The sequence below is a fragment of the Chiroxiphia lanceolata genome, chromosome 5, assembly GCF_009829145.1.
Source record: "Chiroxiphia lanceolata isolate bChiLan1 chromosome 5, bChiLan1.pri, whole genome shotgun sequence".
In the NCBI taxonomy this organism is placed as follows: Eukaryota; Metazoa; Chordata; class Aves; order Passeriformes; family Pipridae; genus Chiroxiphia; species Chiroxiphia lanceolata.
In genome coordinates, this window is record NC_045641.1 from 54,460,464 (window position 1) to 54,481,824 (window position 21,361).

The 21,361-nt window shown below is 43.4% G+C and overlaps 1 protein-coding gene across 5 annotated transcripts in view; it reads right to left on the bottom strand.

Moving 5' to 3' along the window:
- Nucleotides 1–21,361, bottom strand: part of BTBD11 (BTB domain containing 11) — a 184,685-nt gene that overhangs the window by 30,341 nt on the left and 132,983 nt on the right. For 3 of the 5 annotated variants that reach the window (XM_032688473.1, XM_032688471.1, XM_032688470.1), the window contains exons 5-11: nt 16,912–17,077; nt 13,468–13,557; nt 10,264–10,365; nt 9,052–9,145; nt 8,808–8,943; nt 6,962–7,182; nt 5,380–5,558 (exon numbers count right to left, since the gene is read on the bottom strand). In XM_032688473.1, the coding sequence (XP_032544364.1) occupies nt 5,380–5,558; nt 6,962–7,182; nt 8,808–8,943; nt 9,052–9,145; nt 10,264–10,365; nt 13,468–13,557; nt 16,912–17,077 (988 nt within the window). The remainder of the gene's footprint in view (nt 1–5,379; nt 5,559–6,961; nt 7,183–8,807; nt 8,944–9,051; nt 9,146–10,263; nt 10,366–13,467; nt 13,558–16,911; nt 17,078–21,361) is intronic. The other 2 variants (XM_032688472.1, XM_032688475.1) reach the window with 2 other exon arrangements.

The window sequence follows — 21,361 nt, forward strand, 5'->3', positions numbered from 1 at the left end:
CAACAGGCAGGTGTTTCAGTCTTTCCTGCTGCTTTCTGTCTGCTGGAGACAGAAACAGTAGTTACTGCATCTGTGAGAGAGGCTACATGGTGCTATTTCTAAAAGATATATTAAAAAAACACCCCAAAACTTTACTTTGTAAGAGATTTTGGATTCCAAGTGGCTAAGTTACTACTGAAAGAGTACTTTAGCTTTTAAAGTATATAGGCTAGGTTTCTCAAGATACCCACATGCCTGAATCCTTTCGGAATTTTAAAACTGGTTATTGTTCTGAATTGTTATTTGTTCTCAGTAACTGTCAACACCAGCCTGATGGCTGTTATTCAAACAGCCTGTGAACTCCTGCATGTTTCTTCAGCTGCCTATAGGTGCGTTTGTAGAGGTTGGAAAACTCTGCAGGAATTTTAAATTCTGAGGAAACATCTTTGCAAAGTAGTTTCCTGCACCCTTCAACAAGCCTGGCTGCACAGTGTGATCAACACCTCACTAATGGGCTAAATTTTGAAATAAACGATCTTGGCACTGACAGAAATGGACAGGAAGGATGAAGAGAAAGCTGCAGAATGCAACAAAGGTATGGCAATGAAGGATCACTCCTATGACTTCTGAAGCTGCTTTTGAATCAGACAATACACTAGCAGAAATACTCGTAGTCCTAAGGCAAGTTTTTCTGATGTGAAGCACCTTTAGGAGCTTCGGACAGTGCTTCAGCACATGTGCTCAATGCACACGTGGACTCACACATGCACCTCAGCGATGCATGCCGACAAAGGATCCAGAGAAATGGCAAATAGCTCCTTATCTGGAACTACCTTCCCCTTCCCTATGGGGGAAAGGGAAAAAGCTGTAAGAGAGATTATTTGGAATTAAAAATTCCATATTTTCTCAAAAATATAGGCCAAGGACAATCTGATGTAAATTACTGTAGGGAGAAAAAGCAGAGGATGAAACTGGCTCATATCTCATACAACTGACAGTGGTGCTGGCTCATCTACATGGATGGAGCTGGGTGATTTGAATGACAATTCAAACTTAGGCAGAGCTCTGGATTGGAAACCTAAAACCAAACTCCTCCAAAGGCAAGATATGTTTAACTTCCAAGGTTGTAGTTTTGAGTCTTTCTTTTGAGGTTGTGGAAATGTCAAGATCAAACTGAACAGCTCCAGGATTTTCGTATAGAGAGGACAAAGAAACATCCCTGCACGTTCAGCACATTATCCTCAAGAGAATATTCCGGCAAAACCAGAAGAGCTGACCTGTGAGCCTCACCTCAGGCACTTGTACAAGCCCATAGATTTGGGTGCAGCCTCCACACAGCTCTTTCTAAAGCCTCTATTGGGGGGGAGCACTCCTCAAGCATTTCCACTCCTCGGGAAAATATGGTCCTCTGACGCGGGGCAGGAGGGCAACCAAGTTCAGAGCCAAGCTCAGGCAATGCAATCATCAACCTCAGCTGGAGGCAAAGGAGAGCTTTGAGTAAGGAGTTTGGGGGAGGTTTCCCAGACCATGAAGAGCACAACACAGATACCAACAGGCAGGAATTCAGCTGCATCTTCCTATCCTTCTTCTGTAACAAGACCTCCAGTGTCACCTTAGCTCTGAGGGATTTGACTCTGCGCTACAGCACAACTACAGTTTAGCTCGAGGCTACCTGATCCCAGAAGTGTCTCTCTGGCTTCTGCCTCACACAGCCCTCTCTAAACCACTTCTAGCAGGTTATGTTTGTGTCCTTGTCTGCCAAACAGATTCAATCCATCCCTAAATGGCAGCATGTTTCCTTCCCATCTGGTGTCCCAAAACTATCACCGTGTCACTGACATTTTTAGTGTCAGAGTTTTCCTGATTTAAGTTTTGCTTGCTCTTAGGAAAGTGCCTTAAACTGAGCTCTCCATGTCTTCTCCACAGATGCTGCTTTCTCCAGAGTACCCTGTTTCTGGTCTCTGGTTTGGTAATGACCCAAGTTCACTGCATGACAGCAGGAACCGCGGAGGGAGCGATTGCAGAGTGATTCTCTGCCTGTTCTCACAGGTCTGCCTCGCCAGCATGGAAATACTGCCACTTCTCCACTCCCCACGTAATTCTCAATGATGCAGCCAATAAAGACATTTAAAGGGATGAAAGGAAATGACAAGAGCTCCATCCCACTGGAAGCCACCAGGAACTGGCTATCAAACCTTTGTGCTTTTGGAAGACTTCCTCCAAGGCTTTAGTGCAGCAGCAATGTGCAACTCATACACTATTCTTCCCCACTTAGTTTGCAGCTTGATAAAAGGCAATAAAACTAGGGACTTCAACTCAAAAATATAGGCCAGTTTTGCCTGATTTGCCAATTTGTATTGCCGTTCTGTGTTACAGCATCAGGACTTCTGCAAATTTTATTTTTATTTCTATTGTCAGCATCCTGGCATGTAGATGGGAATGGAATGCCACCCTGCCACCCTACAGGACACCAGCATCAGTGCTGGCTCGTGGCAGAGCTCCCACATAAACCCTCACATCTGTATCCTCTAGAAACAGGCATTTATAAGACAAAAGGGATTTCTCGTATCTGACAGTGTTCTTGTAGGTATTGCTTTCTTTCTCTTTAATGTTTTTATATCTATAGTATTTGGCTTTTTTTGCATGGCCTGAGAACCTGTAAGAACATTTTGTGCAACAGTGCAAAGTAGAAGATGTGGGCAGAAGGCTTGCTTCCTACCCTGAGACCTGCCCTATGTTTCCATGCAATTTTGGGGGAGTTTCTCTGGCCGAATTACTCAAAACTATAAATTGCTGTCTGCCTTATCCAGGTCATCACAGCTTCTGAGGCTGGAACTGTCACTCTATGAGGCACTGAAAATCTGCCTGTTTAATTACCTCAGTTTCCCTGTTGGTAAAGGGAGGATAAGATCTTCCATGTCTCAACTCATTAATATTAGTAAATTGTTCTGAGATTATGGGATATCTGGAACTATTTATAGGAACGCAAAATGCCATTTCTATTAGGTGCAAGTTGCCACGCAATTAAAATATACCGAGCATCACAATATGTAGCAAATGGGACATCTTGTTTTACATCAGCCAAGAACTGCTAAGTGGCTCTCTGCTTCCTAGTTGCTTATTTTATACTTTTTGCCCTGAAAAACTCATTAAGGAAATGTACTGGGCCAGACTGTGATGTTTAGCAAGAGTCATAATCTCTCTCAAAGTTTCCAGCCCACAGGGAAAAGGATGTCCATGTGGGCAAATCAAGCTACTCTCTCCACAGCTCTACAAAATGCAGAGCTTTACAATTTGCTGTCGAAAGAGAGGGATGTGAACCACAGTTATGGCCCTTCTGCACCTCTTAGAGGAGGTTTCCATTCTGTGGGTATACATAAAGAACAATCTCTGCTCTCAGCCCTTCCAGAGAAGGGGAACAAAAGATCCTTTAAATCTCAGCTTTCTTCAGCTGCCTTCTATGGAGTGACCAGGGAGAACTTTTACTGGCTCATTCTCCTACAAATGAATTTATTTAGATTCCTTCCAAAAGGTTGCATAGAGTCTTTCCTCATTTCTGTCTGGGAGAGCTTTGTGAGAGGCCGTTTGGACAAGACTGCTGCAATAATTCATAACATTTGCAGACAATCTGTAAACCCTTACAGTGTCCCAGAATGATTAATTATTTTTTCTGAGACTATGAAACACTGTATGAGTGTGTGTTTGTGAACATGCATGAAGACAGGCAGTTCTCCCAGGCCCAGAGGCAGGAATAAAGATCAGCACAGATTTCTTCTTTGTCATGTAGTGCTTTTTGTGATACTTCAGTTGTTTCGCCCCTCCATATTTTAGGTTTTAAGTGAACTCATAGCAGAAGGTAGCAGTCTTATTTCTTTCTAGGTCTCCTACAATAGACTCTGGAAGATCTAGTCTGATATGTACCAAAGGTATAATCCCATGTAAATAATTTATCCTAATGATGATCGCTGGCCTTGGCTTCAGCCGCCCAAGAGAAAAGCAATTAAAATCACCCCTCATCCTAGATTACATGGCCTAAACTTAATCTCTGTGAAGTTTTCAATATGATTAGTTTTATATCAACTTTCAAACCAAACGGTATCTTGCTGGTAGTTTTTGGATGAACATACGTTAACCCAAGTGAGTTCAGAACAAGAAATCTACAAATCCTAGGATTTGGAATGATTTCCTAAAACCTATCTCAAATATTCTGCATAAATACCCATATAATACAAACTAATTGCAAAGGCAAAGCTTGTGGGAGCAAAAGTCAGAACAATGCTGAACAAATATTTGCGATTTGCTCAGGACTCTAGTCCAAGCCCTCTTCTGCAGCAAGATACAAGAAATACATCTGTGTAGGCCATCACCAGCTATACCAAGTCTGGAACCTTTTAGTATTGCATGCCTATACCAGAACCTCCCCCCTTTTCCACATTATTTAGAGTATTGCTTCAGATGCTAAAAATTATTTGCTCTTTACTGTTACACATAGAGTTGGGTGAGAAATGTTACTTATTTTTCAGTTAAGAAGACCATACCAACATGTATTGTAGTGCATGAGGAAAAAGAAGAGCAATCAAATAATTTTGATGCTTTTCATCACTAAAATGATTTTCTGGGACCAGTAAAATTGACATGGCATTCTTTGGGAGGGACTGACTGTCAGGGGGACCAGTAGAGAAGAGACTATTGGTTATAAAAAGCTTTAAATTCTTCACTAGGTAAGACATTTTCCTCTCCTTGCCAGCCCCATGATCATCCCTTTTGCCATTATATTTACAAACCCAACAGTACCTCCCTCAAATGGTTTTGTTAGTCTGATTTGTCTGGCTAAGAAAATGTCAGCTGAAAAAATAAATCTGAGGAGACTGCAAGAACAAACACTCACACAGAAGATTTAAGAAAATTATCTTGTTCTGTGCTTGTAGAAACCAGCCTCCCCACAAGTTTATGAGTCCAAATCCCACATGAAGGGAAGAGAAAGTCATGTGAGAGGTTAAAGAAATCCGAAGTAAACATGAATACTAGCTTTGTTGTATGGTCCTGTAAAACAAGCTGGATAAAGTCACTCTTTGGGTTGGTTTAGTTATCAACATCTCTTGCCATACTGCAGTGACCCTTTTGACTTTAATTTCACCACTATGCAACGGCTTCTGTTGTCTCTCCAGCTTATTGCTAACATCAGTATTAAGCTGTTCTAGCAGGAAAAGTGATTAGCTTGTGTGTTTATAACCCATGCTTCCACAGTGAAAAAAACAGAGATACATAACAGAGATAATAATAATCGTGTGCAGTCTAAACAAGCTTTGGGAGAGCTGTGCAAAAATAATATTGCAAGCTTTTGTGTCTTACAGGATGGGAATAAGGCTGATTTCCTTTAAAACGCACAATTTATCCTACCTTGCTGGCCTTCAGTATCTCAAACATCAGAGGCAAGCCTTGTGTGATAAGCTCCTCCGTGTACTCTTCTTCCTGAATGGACTTGAATTCCTTTAGCAAGCACTGGATGAGGGGTCGTCTGTGCTGCTGGAAGGACGTGCGCAAAGACTCCAGCCACGTGTGGAGCGTCCAGGGAACACCTACGGACAGAGGACAGAGCTCATTCCCAGCTTCAGGAACGGACGTGCCCTTCTGCTTTTTTACCTTTACTCACGTTTAGATTTTACGCCAAAACTGACAAATAACACTAGAGATCAAATTCCTATTTATCCCTAATTAAGAAGGCTGGCAGTTATCAGTACATCCCAGACTTAATGCTACAGAGGCTTTCCTCCAAACGCTGAGAGAGGACTGTGGTCTCTCTGCTCATCTAGCCTCCAGCTTCTCTGCTGAGACTGCCAATTTGTGGTAATTGCTGTGGTGTTCTGCGTAGCAAAAGCCTTTTGGAAACTAGATTTACACTAGCTTATTTGTTTGAATGTGGCCCTGGAGAGCCATTAAATGGTAAAAAGCCCTGGTTTTGGTCACTACCCACCTGGATTCAAACTGGTGGTCTTCAGATTAAAACTTGCTTTAAGTGCTACCCCCTGTCCTCCCCTGATCCTTAGTATTTTCCCTAAACTGCATTGGGCGAGTTAAACAGATCAGCCTTTTTAAGTAGATTGTCATGGCAGAATCACTCTCCAGGAAGTTAAAGGGAACTGCTCCCATGCACTGAGCGAGAAAGCACATGGAGCTAATGTACCTCTGCAGGTCTGAGGCTGGACGTGACCTAGTTTCTGCTCTTGCAGAACAGAGTGGAAGGAAACACAAGCCTGGTGTTTGGCAATGAAAGGTTTTTCCTTCCATTTCAGAAAATGTTAAATGCCTGGAGACCACCCCCACCACTCTCTTGTTCATCTCCAGATCTTTGCCTGCTCAGCCCAACTGGCAAGCCCATGTCCCCAGGGCTGGAGCACTGCACCAGGCAGTTGGGTCTCTCTGAACACAGATAAATGGGATGGTAAATACACAGTCCAGATCCATTTCCCTCTGCACTACCCAGCCACCCTCCCCACAGGCAGAAGTGACTTTCCAGCAGGCTGGTATGATCAAGCCCCTCACTGAGGGGCTGGCACACCACAGAGCCGGTACACCAAGGAGTCAGTTCCCTGCTCCTGCCTTTGGAGGCTCACAAGTCTCGGAAAATAGAAGTTGTTTTAATGGTGGACTCCTTTACAGCAGAACACAAAAGAGGAGCTGTAGGAGGTGGCCCACAGCAGCTGAACACTGCCCCAGAGCCTTCCTGACGCTCTGCCATGCAGCAGAACAGAAGGTTGCACGGGGAAACCACTGTCCCCTGCAGAAAAGAGCCAGTGACCCCTGAACAGGCTGTGCTGTAGAGCTGAAATGGGCTGGGAACCTGTCAGATCTCCCATCATCATCTGCTTCCAAAAGAGGTGAGGAAGATGGGACTGCGGTCGGTTTAAGCAACAGCCCATCGAGAGTGTTTCTTATAGTGGTCCCTCCACAGGCGAGGATGAGAAAGGACAGCAGGACTGACCTATGCTCCGTATGTCAATGGTCACATCCACATAGCCGTGCTCGGCGCTGTGGTACATGGCCTCCTTCAGGGCTTTCAGTTTGGCCTTGCTGTTGCGGCTGGCACAGAGCGGAGCTGCTGCCGAGTCGGGCAAGTCCGTTCCCTCAGCCAGGATCTCCTCCAGTGACAGAATATCGCTCTTCTCCTTCTCTGGCTGAGCAAGCAGTTTACGAAAGACGTTCCTGTCAATCACAGCATGACAGAGAGAGGGAGAGAGAGCAAGAGAGGAGAGGAAAGGGAGAGCAGTGTTAGTGCCTAGGCTTTTGTTGCACTGGGTGTACTTGCTGTGACGTGGCAAGTTAGGACACCTATCAAGGAAATTACTCCAACTAATGGCAGAACCAGCTGAGAGCAGACCCGAGGCAAGCACAGCTCCTGCTAGCCCATCTGCACTGCCTGGGACACATCTGCAAGTCACTGCTGTCGGGATAGGAACCGTACAGATGTCGCATGAATGGCGGCATCTCATGGGGACAGAAACTTGTGAGCTAAACATGACTCAAAACTTCTTCAACAATCAGGGAAGGCCAAGGTATTTCTGGACAAGCTCTCAGGATTTCCACCATGGAAGGTACCTGAGAAGGGAGCTGCCTGGAGCTACCAAAAGCACCACCACTTGATTAACACTCAAAGCGGTCTGGGAAAGCTAGAGCAGCTAGACATTCAACAAGGCCAGTCAGGGCAGGTTCAAGCACATCTGGGACTACTCTACAAAGCCGCTGATCCAGCTGGGCCATCAAATAACAAAGCCCTCAGGTTCGTACCAGCATAACCTCATCAACCTCAACAATGTTTCTCGTGGTTTTGCAGCTGTGAAAAGAGAAACTAGGCTGGCTCCCTGGAGCCCTCCTCCCTTGTATTCTGATGTCCTCCCTGCATCTGCTTAAGACCCCAGCATGGTCTGTCCCAAACAAATTTAGGGCAGAGAGGGAAGGAGGAAGGCATGTGTGTGAATGGTATACAGGTAGGAATATAAGAGCCAGAGTCTGTGACATGGACAGCCAGCAGCCAAGCCAAGGAGAGGCCCAGGTCCTCCTCGGGCATGTGGTTCCCATTCATGCTGGCTGAATGTGAGACTTCAATAACCAAACTGTCCTCTCTGTCCCAGGGATCCCTTGCAGGCTCCAGATGGGCAGTGTTGTGTGAACCCGCCCTGACGTGCTGTTAGCATGTTGTTAGACTGGCAGCTCATCTCTAAGCAAACAGACGGCAGGTACTGTCTCTAACCTGTATCTATGTTCCTCTGGATGGCTACAATCAGAAAAGTAGGAACGTGAAGATCATAATACTAATTCATTAAACTGCAGTCAACTCCTGAGTGTTGCAAGATCATGCATGCCAGGTGCTCACATCATTACTTTTTTTTTTTTTAAATTTGCAGCATACATACAACATTAAGACACGCAGGACTTTACAGTAAACACAGATGCAGAAACTCTATTAAACGGAAATTAAGGCTGCAGCAGTACAGACACAATTCACTCAAACCTGAGAAATATGTCAAGAAATTCAGAAGGAATGTCTTTGGCTTTCCTTTCTGCTGTCATATCAGCTGCCATTTAACAACCACTGCATTGAACGCACCACGAGGAGTCCCCTTTCTTTTCCTTTTTTTACATCAGATATCAAAAAGCAGCTTGTACCACCAACTGGTTTAATTCACATGCTAACCGAAAGCCTTACATCTCTGCTCAGTTGGTGGCATGTTCAATTTGTTCATGCAGAAATTTCACCCGTCTGCTCAAACTGGATGCCCAGGCAAAAAATAAGCACTTGAACGATGCCACTAGACTTGTTCCCACTCTACCTGTGTCCATGTGCAGCAGCCTGACTGAAAGAGTTCATGTCACCTTGTGGATTCATGGAAATGCCATTCCTGTACATTGTTCCTATCATGGGGTCAGCTCCTCGCTCCAACAGCAAACTGACGAGTTCAAAATTTCCTGCAAGGCAAGAGGTACATTTTTACTTCTTTTAAAATCCAGTATTTGCTCACCTAAACCACAGATCCCAGCCGAGGAATTGTTACAGTGGGAGGAAAAAATCCTTACCAGCAGCTGCTGCCAACTGTAAAGGAGTTTCAGAGTAATTTTCCTCTCCATGCTCCAAGGAACCTTCTACCTTTGCTCCAGCATCCAGCAACAGCTAGAAAGAAAATTCACTATTTAGAGCAACTGGGGGTATCACTATCTTCGGAGTTCATGAACAGTGACAAATGAGAATCTAATGCTTCTTGTTATCTGAAACCAGATAAAATGGAGACACGTGACATGCAAATTCTGCCCATTGTTTCACAGAGACAAATTAATTCCTTTTTTCGCTCATTTTACGCTGCCGAACACCAGGAGCACTAGTGTCCAACTTCAGAGCCAAAAAAGTGTAACCCAGTGTTTTCGAGTGGGAATGGGGTAAGGTCAGCGTTAGGAAGTAATGCACTGAAGATGGAAGAAAATTAGCTCGACAAGCATCCTTCCTTCATGGTCTTCTAGAAGCCCAGCACCATCCAAAAATGGATCAGATTTCAATTGCCTCCATCTTTTATATAAAGACATGGTCAAAAGAAAGGTAATTCTTAAGAACCAATTGCAGCAATAAGTCCAAAAGCTGTGGTCTCCATTGGGGACACTTCCACAATAAATAACAAGAATGCTGGAAACAAAAGTGGCCAAGGAGAGCAGGATGGAGCCTGTCCTCCAGCCCCTCCTTTGGCCATTTCTGTCTTGAGGCCTTCACAGTTTTGGTGCTTCATTAAGTGTGTCATAGACACAGCTATTTTGAAGAATAAACCTTCTCAACTTTTGAGATGCCAAAGCACAGAACCAGCATATCCCACACGACACCTCAATGGGGTAAGGAGAGCGAGGGCTTCTCCCCCTTTGGAGCAGCACAAGGGCTGTTGTCCACCTCTCTCCAACCAAGGCAGCGGTTTTGTGTTTGCTAGAGTATTATAGTGTAAGGAAGTGCAATGAATGAATAAACAAACATATAAAACAAGTGGTCAGGAAGGAGCACAAGGAGTTGTCAGACTTTCTTTGGTGCAACTTTGCTTTAAAATTGTCCTACTTAAGCCTCATATTGGTTAAAGTTTGATCACCGTACTCACTACATAATAAGTCTATTATATATCAGTACACTCTTGAAGAAGCAGAAGTAACCAATATGAGTATGACAAGAGGATGCTGGTTTGAGATGGATGTAATTAGAACTGAAGAGGAGGGGAAAAAAAAAAAGAATGAGATGCAGGTAGGGAAATACAGTAATACCTGAACTACAGGAATATGTCCATGCAACACAGCAAATGTCAGAGCTGTCCAATGGCGGGTCTCAGGGTGGACGGATGGGTATTTATGAGCAGTACTGACAACCTACAAACAAATTAAAGTTATTTTTTTAAAGAGCTATATGTAACAAAATTCAACTTGCCTGAAAGCCAGGCATGTGAGGGAGTAAGTGAAATAGAAAACCTGGGAAAGGTGCTTTATAAAATGATTGGCTTCGTATTTTTCCTGCAAAATTTTTCTCAATATTAAAACTGTTCATGCTGATTTGACAGCTTGAATTGAGTTCTTACCAAATGAAGTCTTTTACCAACTACTGTAGCTCCACCTAAACCACTGGCCACCAGATTCTTTTGCACAAGGGCAAAACATCCACAGCTGGTTACAACAGCACACACTGGGGAAGCAAGGATGGATCAGGACACTTAAAGCTAAGGAACACTCCCGCTGACTTCTCCAGACCATGTATCAACAGCCCCAGGCCTTGGGACTGCTCCAGGCCCAGCCAAATTTCTTTGCACTTAAATCAGTATGACTTTTGTCACTGCCATCATGAAGGACACATCACAAGCCCTACCCTGGAGCTTGCAGGCATCCTTCCAGACTCCTCCTCTCTCACCAGAGGAAAAAGAGATGTGAGAAGCAATGGGGCAGAGTGTCACTTCAGAAATGTTTAAAGAAAACTGCTTTTTACTGCCTTCTCCTGTCTGAGTTGAGTTAAAAGTGCAGGGTGGTGACAGTTAAAAGAGATGCAAACTATACCCTTAGAAAACAAAATGCTATTTTTCAGATTGCTCCTTCCGTTTTCTACGCCTTAGTGCCTTGTGCTTCTAATGTAGACTTGGGGAAGATGAATAACCATTCTTTGCTTCGGTTTCCCTGTCTTAGAGATGGGGGTATTAATATTGATGAGGTTCACAGATATGGTAAAATCTAATGAACGTTTGCAATTCGAGACTGCACACTGAGATGGAGTGTGACACTAAAATTCAAAATCTTGTTATTGATCTTCAGAAGAGGACTAAAATCAGACTAAAAGATGCACTGTCTCTCTGTTTCACCAGCCAGCTATGCTTTCACTACCTTTTCTGAAGTACCTTTATCCATACAGGGGAACAGGACCAGGTATTAAATATTGGGTTCCATTAGCAGCTCACATTTCCAAGCCCCACATGCAGTGTTTTGCCAAAAGCGGGCCCTCAGTCCCAAGGACAGGGATGAGGGAAAAATCTGAAGAGCCCATGCAGATCCCATAGCTTGCCAAAGGAGCGGATCTGCACCAGCACCTGGCTGTTATCGCCCAGATTTGCCAAGGAGAGACCTCGAAGGGCAACAGGGGGAGTGTGCTGGCCTCTGAACAAAGGCACAGGGCTTCTCAGGGTCTGGGTTTGCTCAGAAGGAAGAGGATCAAGCAGCTCCAGCCTTGGGGTTTAGGATGTGGAGTAAGAGCAGCAGAGGGTAAGGATGGGCAGGACCACGGTTTAGTGAATGCATCCAGCTCCTCCTCAAGCACATGTTCCCACCACTGTTCGGGGCAGTCCATGGAAAATGGCAAAGAAAATGAAGTCATTTTAACTCCTTTGCTCCTTTTTTTTTCGTTTAGAGTTCTTTCCAGCCGACACGGTGTTTGCAAAAGACCTGCGGTTGACCAGGCTTTTAAGGGTGAGGTTTGCTGAGCAGCTACAGGTCCCACTGACTAGAGAGCAAACTGCAGCTTCTCAGCACATCTGGAAATAGAGTCCATTTTCACTAAAGATGGGCAATCAAAAAGGGAGGTGCCTAGCATTTTAGGCTACTTTTGGAAACATATTTGCAAAGTGAAAGGGGGAAAATTATGCAGGCACCTGACAGAGTATTTATTTTTGTTCATGGTTGATTTGCCTTTTTTTTGCCTTAATTGCCCAATTTGCACAGTTGGTTGTGGTGTGCACAAATCATCTTATAATTGCACGCCATAATTATTCACAGTTCTTGTCCCAAAGTGTTTTCATTTGATTTTAGAGCAAACACTCTACAGTAATGAATCGAGGAGGTTCACATTCCTCACTGGAGCTGTTCTCTCAGATGTCAGCAGTTTCAGGAAGACAAAACTGTTTAAATTAGCATTTGATTCAAGTCTGACAGATTACTGGAGCAATTGGAAGGACTGCTCCTAATGAAAACTCATCCTAGCTACCAAATAATGCCATCTCGTGTCTGAGCCACAGACAGGGTTAAAGGAGAGCTCACTCTCTATGCCCATCCAGTCTTTGGGCTCACTAGGGGTTCAAGTATTCAGTTATTGTCAGCTCTTGGTGGTGTGCTTGAATGTGGGGAACTGAAATCAGCAGCTGATTTCACGATAGTAACGACTATCAATATCCTACAGGTGACATTCATTTCTACTTTCAAATTAGACTTTTCAAAAGTGCAAAACGTCTGTCTGAAGCAGTGACTACAATTTATCACTCAAGTCCAAAGAGAACAGATGGAACACAGATAAGTGAAGCAGACAGCTTAATTTACTCATGACTTCAACAAATTGAAACTAGAATCGTTAACAAATAATTCTTTCGTGGATTTTCAAACGGCTCTTTAAAATGTACATACCTGCATTGCACAGAGTTGGAGCACAATCTGTTTGGTGGACAGATTGTGTAAGTTTGTGATGTGCATTCATCAAAAAGACATTAATATTCTGGAAGCTTCAAGCTCCTCATCCAACAATTTTTAGCCCAAGGCACTTTGTAAAACAAAACAATGGAACGTACATCGCACTTGTGTGCTGGGGATGCTTACCTGGAACATCCCTATGCATAGAAATGCTCGAGCTTTTGCAGGTTATCAGATGGGTGTTTCTTTTACCCTCTTCATTTAAACCCAGATGAGATTCAGGGAGTCCTTCCAATAGCATTAGAGCTGCGCTTCACGCTAGTGCTAATGCCCGTATTCATTTGCAGTGTGCAAACACAACTAAATCAGTATTACCTGTGGGTTAACTCTGATGACTTGACCATTTCTATGCAGTGAATCCCAATGTTAACCTAATGCCATTTGATTTCACTATTCATTTCAAGTGGTCCCATCCAGGATAACACAGATTTATTTTCTTTTTAATTCTTGGGATTTTCGCTCTGCTACAGTTTCAGGGGGTAGTTTAAGATGTAAACAAACAACAGAACAAAGATACAACCAACAAAAAGTCCTCACCTCAGCATTTAGATCTGCTCCAGCATCTAGCAGCATCTGCACCATAGCCTCATCACCCCTGACACAAGCATACATCAGTGGAGTCATGCCCTAGTTCATTTTTTGGAGTTAAAAAACAAAGGAATTGACAAATTTAACACAGAACTCTCTTCAATTTTTTAAAACAATTATTCAAGTATATATCATCAAGACTAACAATATGTATTCAATGAAAGCCATTACCTCTGTTACACTCAGGCCTCTCAGAGTAGGAAAAGCCAACCATTTTTGTAAAAATCTCCATTTTTGTTGTCACTTGCGTTGACTGCTTGTATTTTTCATATTACCTTCAGTATGGTAAGTGGAAACTAGGCATGCCAGCCTCACTCCATCCTTATATACTATGAGTATTTTTGTCTTTGGGGCCTCAGCAGAGAAATGTTTTCACCAAAGCAACTATTATTTCCACTGGTATTTTGAAAAGACCGTAATTCTACTCAGTTTTCTACGATCACAGTGTCATAAAATCTAACTTTTTAATTACTGAAAGAGCCTTTAAAACATCTCAAGTTTCTTTTAAGATAGGTTAGATCTGAGCACACTTTTTTCAACACGGATACTGTAAGGGGCTGGAAATGTCAAGGCTTTGTATAGCACTCTCTAGCAAACAAGGACTTAATTTTAAATGAAATGCCAGACAGCTTTGTTGCAAGTTGCTGGCTCTGGGAAAACAAGGCCCTTCTTGGAGAAAAAGCAGATTAAGTGACCCTTCTATACAGAATCACGACAATGCAATTTGTATTAATCTGAAATACCTGCTATGGCTGATCACCGTTTCCCTTAAGGTAAGTACTACTGTGGCTGTGGTAATGAATCCAGATGAAACCATGAAAAAAAATCATTAAATCTACAGTAAATTGTAATAGCAGAAGCTGCTTATTAAATACAGTAGGGGGTGTTGACCAACAGCCACCAGTTGTTTTGCAGTAAATCTCCTGAAGCACACAGATACCTCTGATGCATGTTTTTAGCCTATGCTGAGGTCCCCCAGTAAATCTGTGGTCAGACAACAGTCCCTTTGCTGTTTAACCTCAGTGCTGCTGTGAAGTGATTTTCAGAGGAACTGGAGGTACCCAGTCTGGCCAGATACAGATCCATGACAATGCTTTCCCTAGCAAGAGCCCAGTACCACTATTTTTGCTGAATTACCCCACTTTTCCTGTCTGTATGCAGGGCTAAAGGTAGTGGGTTCTTATGTATGGAAGGGCTGCTCTTGTAGAGACAATATAAATTAAGGTTTGTCCCTACAAGGTCCTTAGATCCTCCCTGAAACACACTGAGCATTTCCCAGGATCCAATCTGCAGTGTACTCATGGAAATGCAGAGTAAGGGAACAACAGGTACTTGGGGCCTCATACCATTATTAAGAAAAAACAAGTACACCCCAGGCAAGGGAAGTTCTTGGGTGAATTGAAGTTACTTGCAAAGAGAATTTGAAATTACTTCAGCTACAGTCAATAGCAAAACATTTCCTTTGGCAGTCAACAAACACTACAGGAACAAACAGGACCATGAGAATTACAAAAAATTGTGTTTGTGCCTTGAAACACAAGGATAGGATAGCAGTTTAAAATTAAATACATGTTCCTTCAACTGTTTTTTCAATTTCTGTAAGTGGCATCATTCCATAATTAAGTCAAGTGTTCAGCACAGGGGGTCTAATCAGATCTGTAGAAAAAGAATTCGAAAACTGGGTGCCAGGGCTCCCCCCTGCAAGACCCAGCACACAGGCAGCCATGGTGAAGAATCCTGTGGCAACACCCAGAGCCAAGGGTCTGCCTGGGAACCACACAAGATGTTTTGATCCTGCTGATGCTGAAGAAGGATTTACAACTGACTAAAAGGGGCCCAGAATATCATGCTGCAGTATCAGGGTTTTAAAGAGTTAATGAGGTCTCTAACCTCCCCTTCCCTTGGACTGCTGTGCCTGCTGCTTTTGCCTCTGCCAGTCCCCCCAGGCTTGCCCAGCAGCTCAGCCTTTCTCTGCAGCATCATTCACCCCCCTCTCTTTGCATATGGGAGGAATGGATTTTTAATGAGCTCATCATCAGTGTTCGAAGCACACACAGGAATACGGCAACGATGTGCACAGTCAACACAAAGGGCATTGGCTTTTGGCAAAATACAAAATTACTGTCTTTCTTTCAGCTTTGTATCACTTATGGCTCTGTCCTGCAAGATGTGGGACATCTGATCCAGTGAACCATTTAAGCACAGGCTTATCTTTCACCCAAATAGGATGTAAAAGCATGTGTTCAGAGTTAAACATATGATTAGGTACTTTGATGAACCAAGCCAGAGTGTTCCCAGTTTTCAGCCTGGAGGACAGAGGAAATATGCTGTGAAAAGTTTCCAGGTTGAGACTAACTTAAAATAATAATTTTAAAAAGTATAATGTATGAACCTTGGAATGAGCTGCCTAAAACTGGGTTCTTTTGTGGGGAGTACTGCCCTGTTCTAAAGCTCTTCTCAGATGAATTCACAATATTGACTCAGACTGAAGCTACTGAACAGAAATGCAACTCACATTCCTGGAACAGCATTCATCTCAGAAGACCTAAGTCCATGAACAGTCCAGCTCCTGTCCCAAGTGACCACCTCAGAGGTGGCAGCCACCTGGCTCCTACCAAAGAGGATGCCACAGCTCTGAGAACATGCAGTGACGAACTATCATCAGGGGCACCAAAAAAGTCAGGGTGCTCTATTTCAAAAGGAAATGTTAGTGTCCATGGCCTGACCTCAGTGAGCATCACAGTCCAGCAGATTGCTGCCAGGTAGCTGCAGAGGGCAGGTTTATCCCCGGACACAACCACCAGCCTCATTGGGGTGTAGCTCCAGGGAAATTTAGGCTCTTCAACTGGTGGATGTTGGCCATAATGACCAGTGGAGGGGTAACTGCTGAGATACTTTCACTCCTGCAAGGGCAGTTCAAACTGCACTGAACTCAGTAAAAGAGTGCCAGCAATTAATTGTCTACTGACAAGAGTTCTGTGGTGCACATGAAATGCGCTGCAGATCCCGGAGCAGCGTTCAGTGCAAGGATGTTCACCTCACAAAGCCCTGTCTCACACCACTGTTTGTGGCATTGAAGCAATTTTTTCAGATCGACACTAAGCTCTCTTGGGATCTTCTGGCTTCACTCGACTCAGTTCAATGTTAAGAAGATTTCAGGGGTGCAGTCGCACTCATGCTGAGTTACCCCAGTACTGACAAATCAATACAACTCAAAATGACCCAACTTAACGCAGATGTTCACCTGTCAGTGCTTTAACTCAATGCAAAGTAATGCAGGAAAAGCATTAAGGTCCTATCTATGAATAGCTGAAAGCTGGGGCTCATTTTCTGTGATAAGCAGACAAAACTCCCACATTTCACAGTTACCTCTTTAAATTTCTATCCTGTTACCTGTTCACTCATGCTGTTAATCCCATCTGGCCCCAGCAAGGATATGGCTTGTTTAACCAGATCCGTTCGGCCACAGTTGAGCATCCGAAAACCGAGGTCTTGCTTGAACTTCGCTTCAGTGGCAACTGCATCCAGTTTCCGAGACGCACAAAAACAGTCGTCGATTCTGTGGATGTGAGAAATAAACTCCCTCAGAAGACAATCAGAAGACAGACCTTGCTGTCCCTAGGAAAATAATACTTTGCCCTGTCTTTGAAGGATTTAGGTCATGCACACATCCTTTGACCTGTATGTGCAAGGGAAATGCTGAATGGAAAATGATAATGCAAGCTAATGGAGATTGCCCTTGGTCTCGCCTTCATGGGACAAGTTATACATTTCATTAAAAACTGGGCAAAAAAAGCACAGCTTGCACTTGATTTTGTTTCCCTGTTTAAGCAATGCACAATACATTCTCACTGCAAGGGGTTTTTTTCTCTGCATGGCAAGGTTATCCAGTTCCCCTGATCTCTGAAAACTTTCAGTGACTTCAGTAAGCTCTGAATTTACATCAAATGAATGTATAATTCATTTGTTGACAATACAACAAAGAGAAAATACTGTCACTCCAAACACCTACAGCATAGCTCCAGTAAGAGGGAAGCCTTTTTGGAGCAGAAAGTGGTAAGTCACAGAATCCCAGACTGGCTGAGGTTGAGAGGGACCTCTGGAAGTCAGCTGGTCCAACTCCCTTGCTTAAGCAGGGCCACATGTACATCAGACCACCGTGCAATTGGGGACAAGGCAATCTTGCCAGGTAATCGTGGCAAAGCACTGCAAATCCTTGCTGGCTGTGTCTGACACATCAGATATCATTCTTTTAAGGTCTTATTCAAACTGTAAACTGATATCCATTCCAAATAAAAGAAGGCCTAAGAGTTATTTTGACAAGATGTGAATCTACAGCTCCAGAGAGAGCCAGGCAATTCAAACCTAATGTTTATCCAACTTGGTTTCATCTTGTTAAAAGACAGGTTTGCTTTTCTTTCATGCTGAGGAGTGTCTGGAGCAGAGGGTGTAGTCCAAATCCACAGTGCTTTTGCTGTGAACTTGGATAAAGGACTGTTTGGAAAAACACCGCTTTCATTCTACAAAAATGCTAGGTCAGAAAATGAGGGGCTACTTATGAAGGAAAACCAAAATAGAGATCAAAAGTGAAAAAGTCAAGCATACATCAAATATTTGTTTTCTATTTCATATTTAAAAAAAAGGCAGCAAATCAAAAGAAAAATACAAACAGCACATCATTATAATTTAAATTTCTTCTTCAAAGTTCTTTATCAGAGCTTTATAAAATATATAACACTGCTTAATATTTAACAGCAGCATGTAACAAATATGCTGTTTATATAGAAGCAGTGGTATGTAGCAATAGCTACCACTTTTCCTCTTTCAACAGAGGAAGGAAAGTGAGATGGAAAATACAAAGTGTTTTGATCAAAGCTTGTGCAGGTTTGAAACTGGCATCTGAGCTCAGGCTTGCTCTCTGCTGTGCTGAGCCACAACCGGTCTGGAGGACAACAGATGTTTGTTGATGTTCATTCTACGTGTTCAGTTTGGGCTTTGACTGCTAAAAAGTTCATGTCCTAAGAATGCAAACAAGGTATGCTTGGAGTATCACTACTCAGGGGAACAAGGATGATGTTTCATCACAACAGTATGCTGCAAGATTAATGCACGACACTCGGTCACAATAAACACACCACAACAGCAGTAGCAGATTCTGCACCAGTGATATGCCCACGAGAGAGGAAGAAAGCAATGCATAGCAAGGCTGGGGTTTCTGCAGTAGTTTCTGACCGAGTTTAAGGAAAAAGCAAAACCAGCACAGATATGCAGGGCTGAGCTCACTGACACTGAGATCCATGGGAGCAATTGAGGCTAAACACATTCACACCATATGGCTCATTTCTGACACAAGAGCTACAGCAACATTTGATGCTTGTTTCCCCCATCCACGAGATGCTGGAAATCATCTGTGCCCTCCTTTAATGCATGGCAAAGATAAAGCATGCTCAGAAGTTAGGTGGTGGGGGTTTTGGTGCATGGAGAGAGAGTCTGGACCTTCCAGCTGCAGCTGGCCATTCTCAGATGACTCCGGGCTCTAAACAAGATGGGTCCTCAGCAAAGTGGAAAGATCTAGACATTCTCTGCAGAGGTGTCTGTCACTATGAATCACCGCCTGTGTTAAGTCACTGCTTCATAATTTTTACTGAGGTATATAACCTACACTGAATAAAATGGGTCAAACCCAGTGCTGGCAGAAACAGACAGAGTTTCACTGACGTCAGCCCAGCTCAGTGCATGAAATATCATAGTTGATGATCTCCTCTTTTAAAAAACCCAGATTCTGACCTGGGTTGCACACCCACACAAGGAAGGAAAGACCAACACGGACCTATCTCACCTACCATGTATGGGATGCCCAGATCTCTATACTGGTATGGGTTCAAAAATTACTTGCTTCTTCACTGGGAACTCCTCCATGAATTGGCTCTGGTCTCCTAAAAGCATGTCAGTTTACCTGCTTACTATAGTCAAGGAAGGAAACCCATGAATTCCTGATGATATTGAGTATCAGTGAATCAGTACTCTTTTAATCAGCTGGGGGGATAAGTGTCTTGGTCCAAGGGCTCCAGGATACCACAGCTGTAAAAACACTGCAACAATAACATGGATGCAGGAGTGCCTGGGATGACAAAGTCCAATCTACACCAAGTACCACAAAACAAGAAACCACAGCTTAGTACCACTACCAGTGCCCCACTGCCTTTTTATACCCCAAAAAGGACCCATTGTGAGTTACAGCCCCAATTTATGGGACATAGCAAAGGAAACTATATGGCAAAATCTGATATAGACCACTGTCAGTGACCCCATTGTCATATGTTGATTAATAAAATGGATAGTGATCAAACTGGTGAGTTTAACAGAACAAGAGCATGACTCGAGGGAAAGGAACAGAGGATGAGAAGAGAAAGCACAGCAACGTCTCAAAAAGCCAGAGAGGTGAATGAGTTAAAGAAAAGGAGATTTAACACGTACTGATAAAAAGTAGTGACGAGACATCAAAAATGATCAGGAACTACAAGTACAAATAGAAGAACACAGCATCACTTTTAACACTGGAGAAAGCCAACTGGGAAGACAGTACAGTAGGCAGACTGAGCAGAAACATTTCAAAATGAAAACTGAAAAAATAAAAAAAAACCCTAAACCCATCAAAAATCAAACTTAAGCCACCACAGTGCTGCATTTTCTCTCAAGTCCTCTTTCATCCCATTCACTGTATAGCGTTGATTCCAAAAGAAGCAGAGAGTGTCTGCTCCGTATTACACTGTATAAAGGGATACTGCTCCATCATGGACACCCTTCAGAATCATAAACATCAAAGAATGCAAGAAAAAAAAGGAGGAAGGGAATAGACACCCAGGCTTGACTTGATCAAGACTTCTTAACTTCGGACTGAAACAAACACACTGACAAGCTATGAAGAGTTGGGAAAGGGATGGCAAGAAGCTTGAAAAATAAGGCTGAGGAGGAACAGTTAAGTCAGCTAAATATATATAGGGTCACTTTTTAGAGTTGTGAGACTGTGCTTGCTAAGCAAGGGAAGAGAGCATAAGTGCAAAGAGAGCTGGAAACCTCCCCAGTTGCACAGTCAGTTCATGGCCCTTTTGCCAAAAAGTCTTTGTGATCTTTCCAAGTGCACAGGAGGCTGACACCAGCTCAGCAGCACGATGTCCCCCCAAGGCCATCTTGGTTTGTTGCCACAGTCTGCCAGCCAGCAGAGTTTATCCTTTCAGATGAGTTTCATTCTCATCAGAGGTCATCCTTTCCCCAAGACTTGCAGAAAAGGTGCATTTTCATCGAAGGGGCAGGGAAGGTTGATGAGAGAAGCAAAAGATCATGGGGCCCAATGCTCTTCTACCAAGGGACAGTCTCAGGATGGCAGGACATCACCACACCAGATGCTGGCTGGGTTAGGTGAACTTTGAGGTCTCCCAGAGGCAATACAGTAACAAAGGTAGGACTGATCAACATCCTTTGAGGGTGATACTCTCAAAAAAGACAGAGTCCATTCTGGATTTCCCTATTTCCTGTGGGGCTGGGCAGGCTCCTTGGCACCACCACCACTGTACACACAGTCCCACTCCCAGAAGTGAGATTTAAAATTGAATTAATAATATACACTGATCCTAGTCCTTGTGCTCAACAGCAAATCCACCCCTTTTAATTCAGAGTTTTGATCACACAGACTGTCATCTCTCTAGCAGGTCCCTCCGCAGCGTGAATTAAGCAAACAATTGCCTTTATAAATAATAGGAAAAATAGAAACAAGTGAAATAATCTTGATTTTATATTTGCAGTAAAGCTGTGACCACATTTTTAACTTATAATGCAATACAAT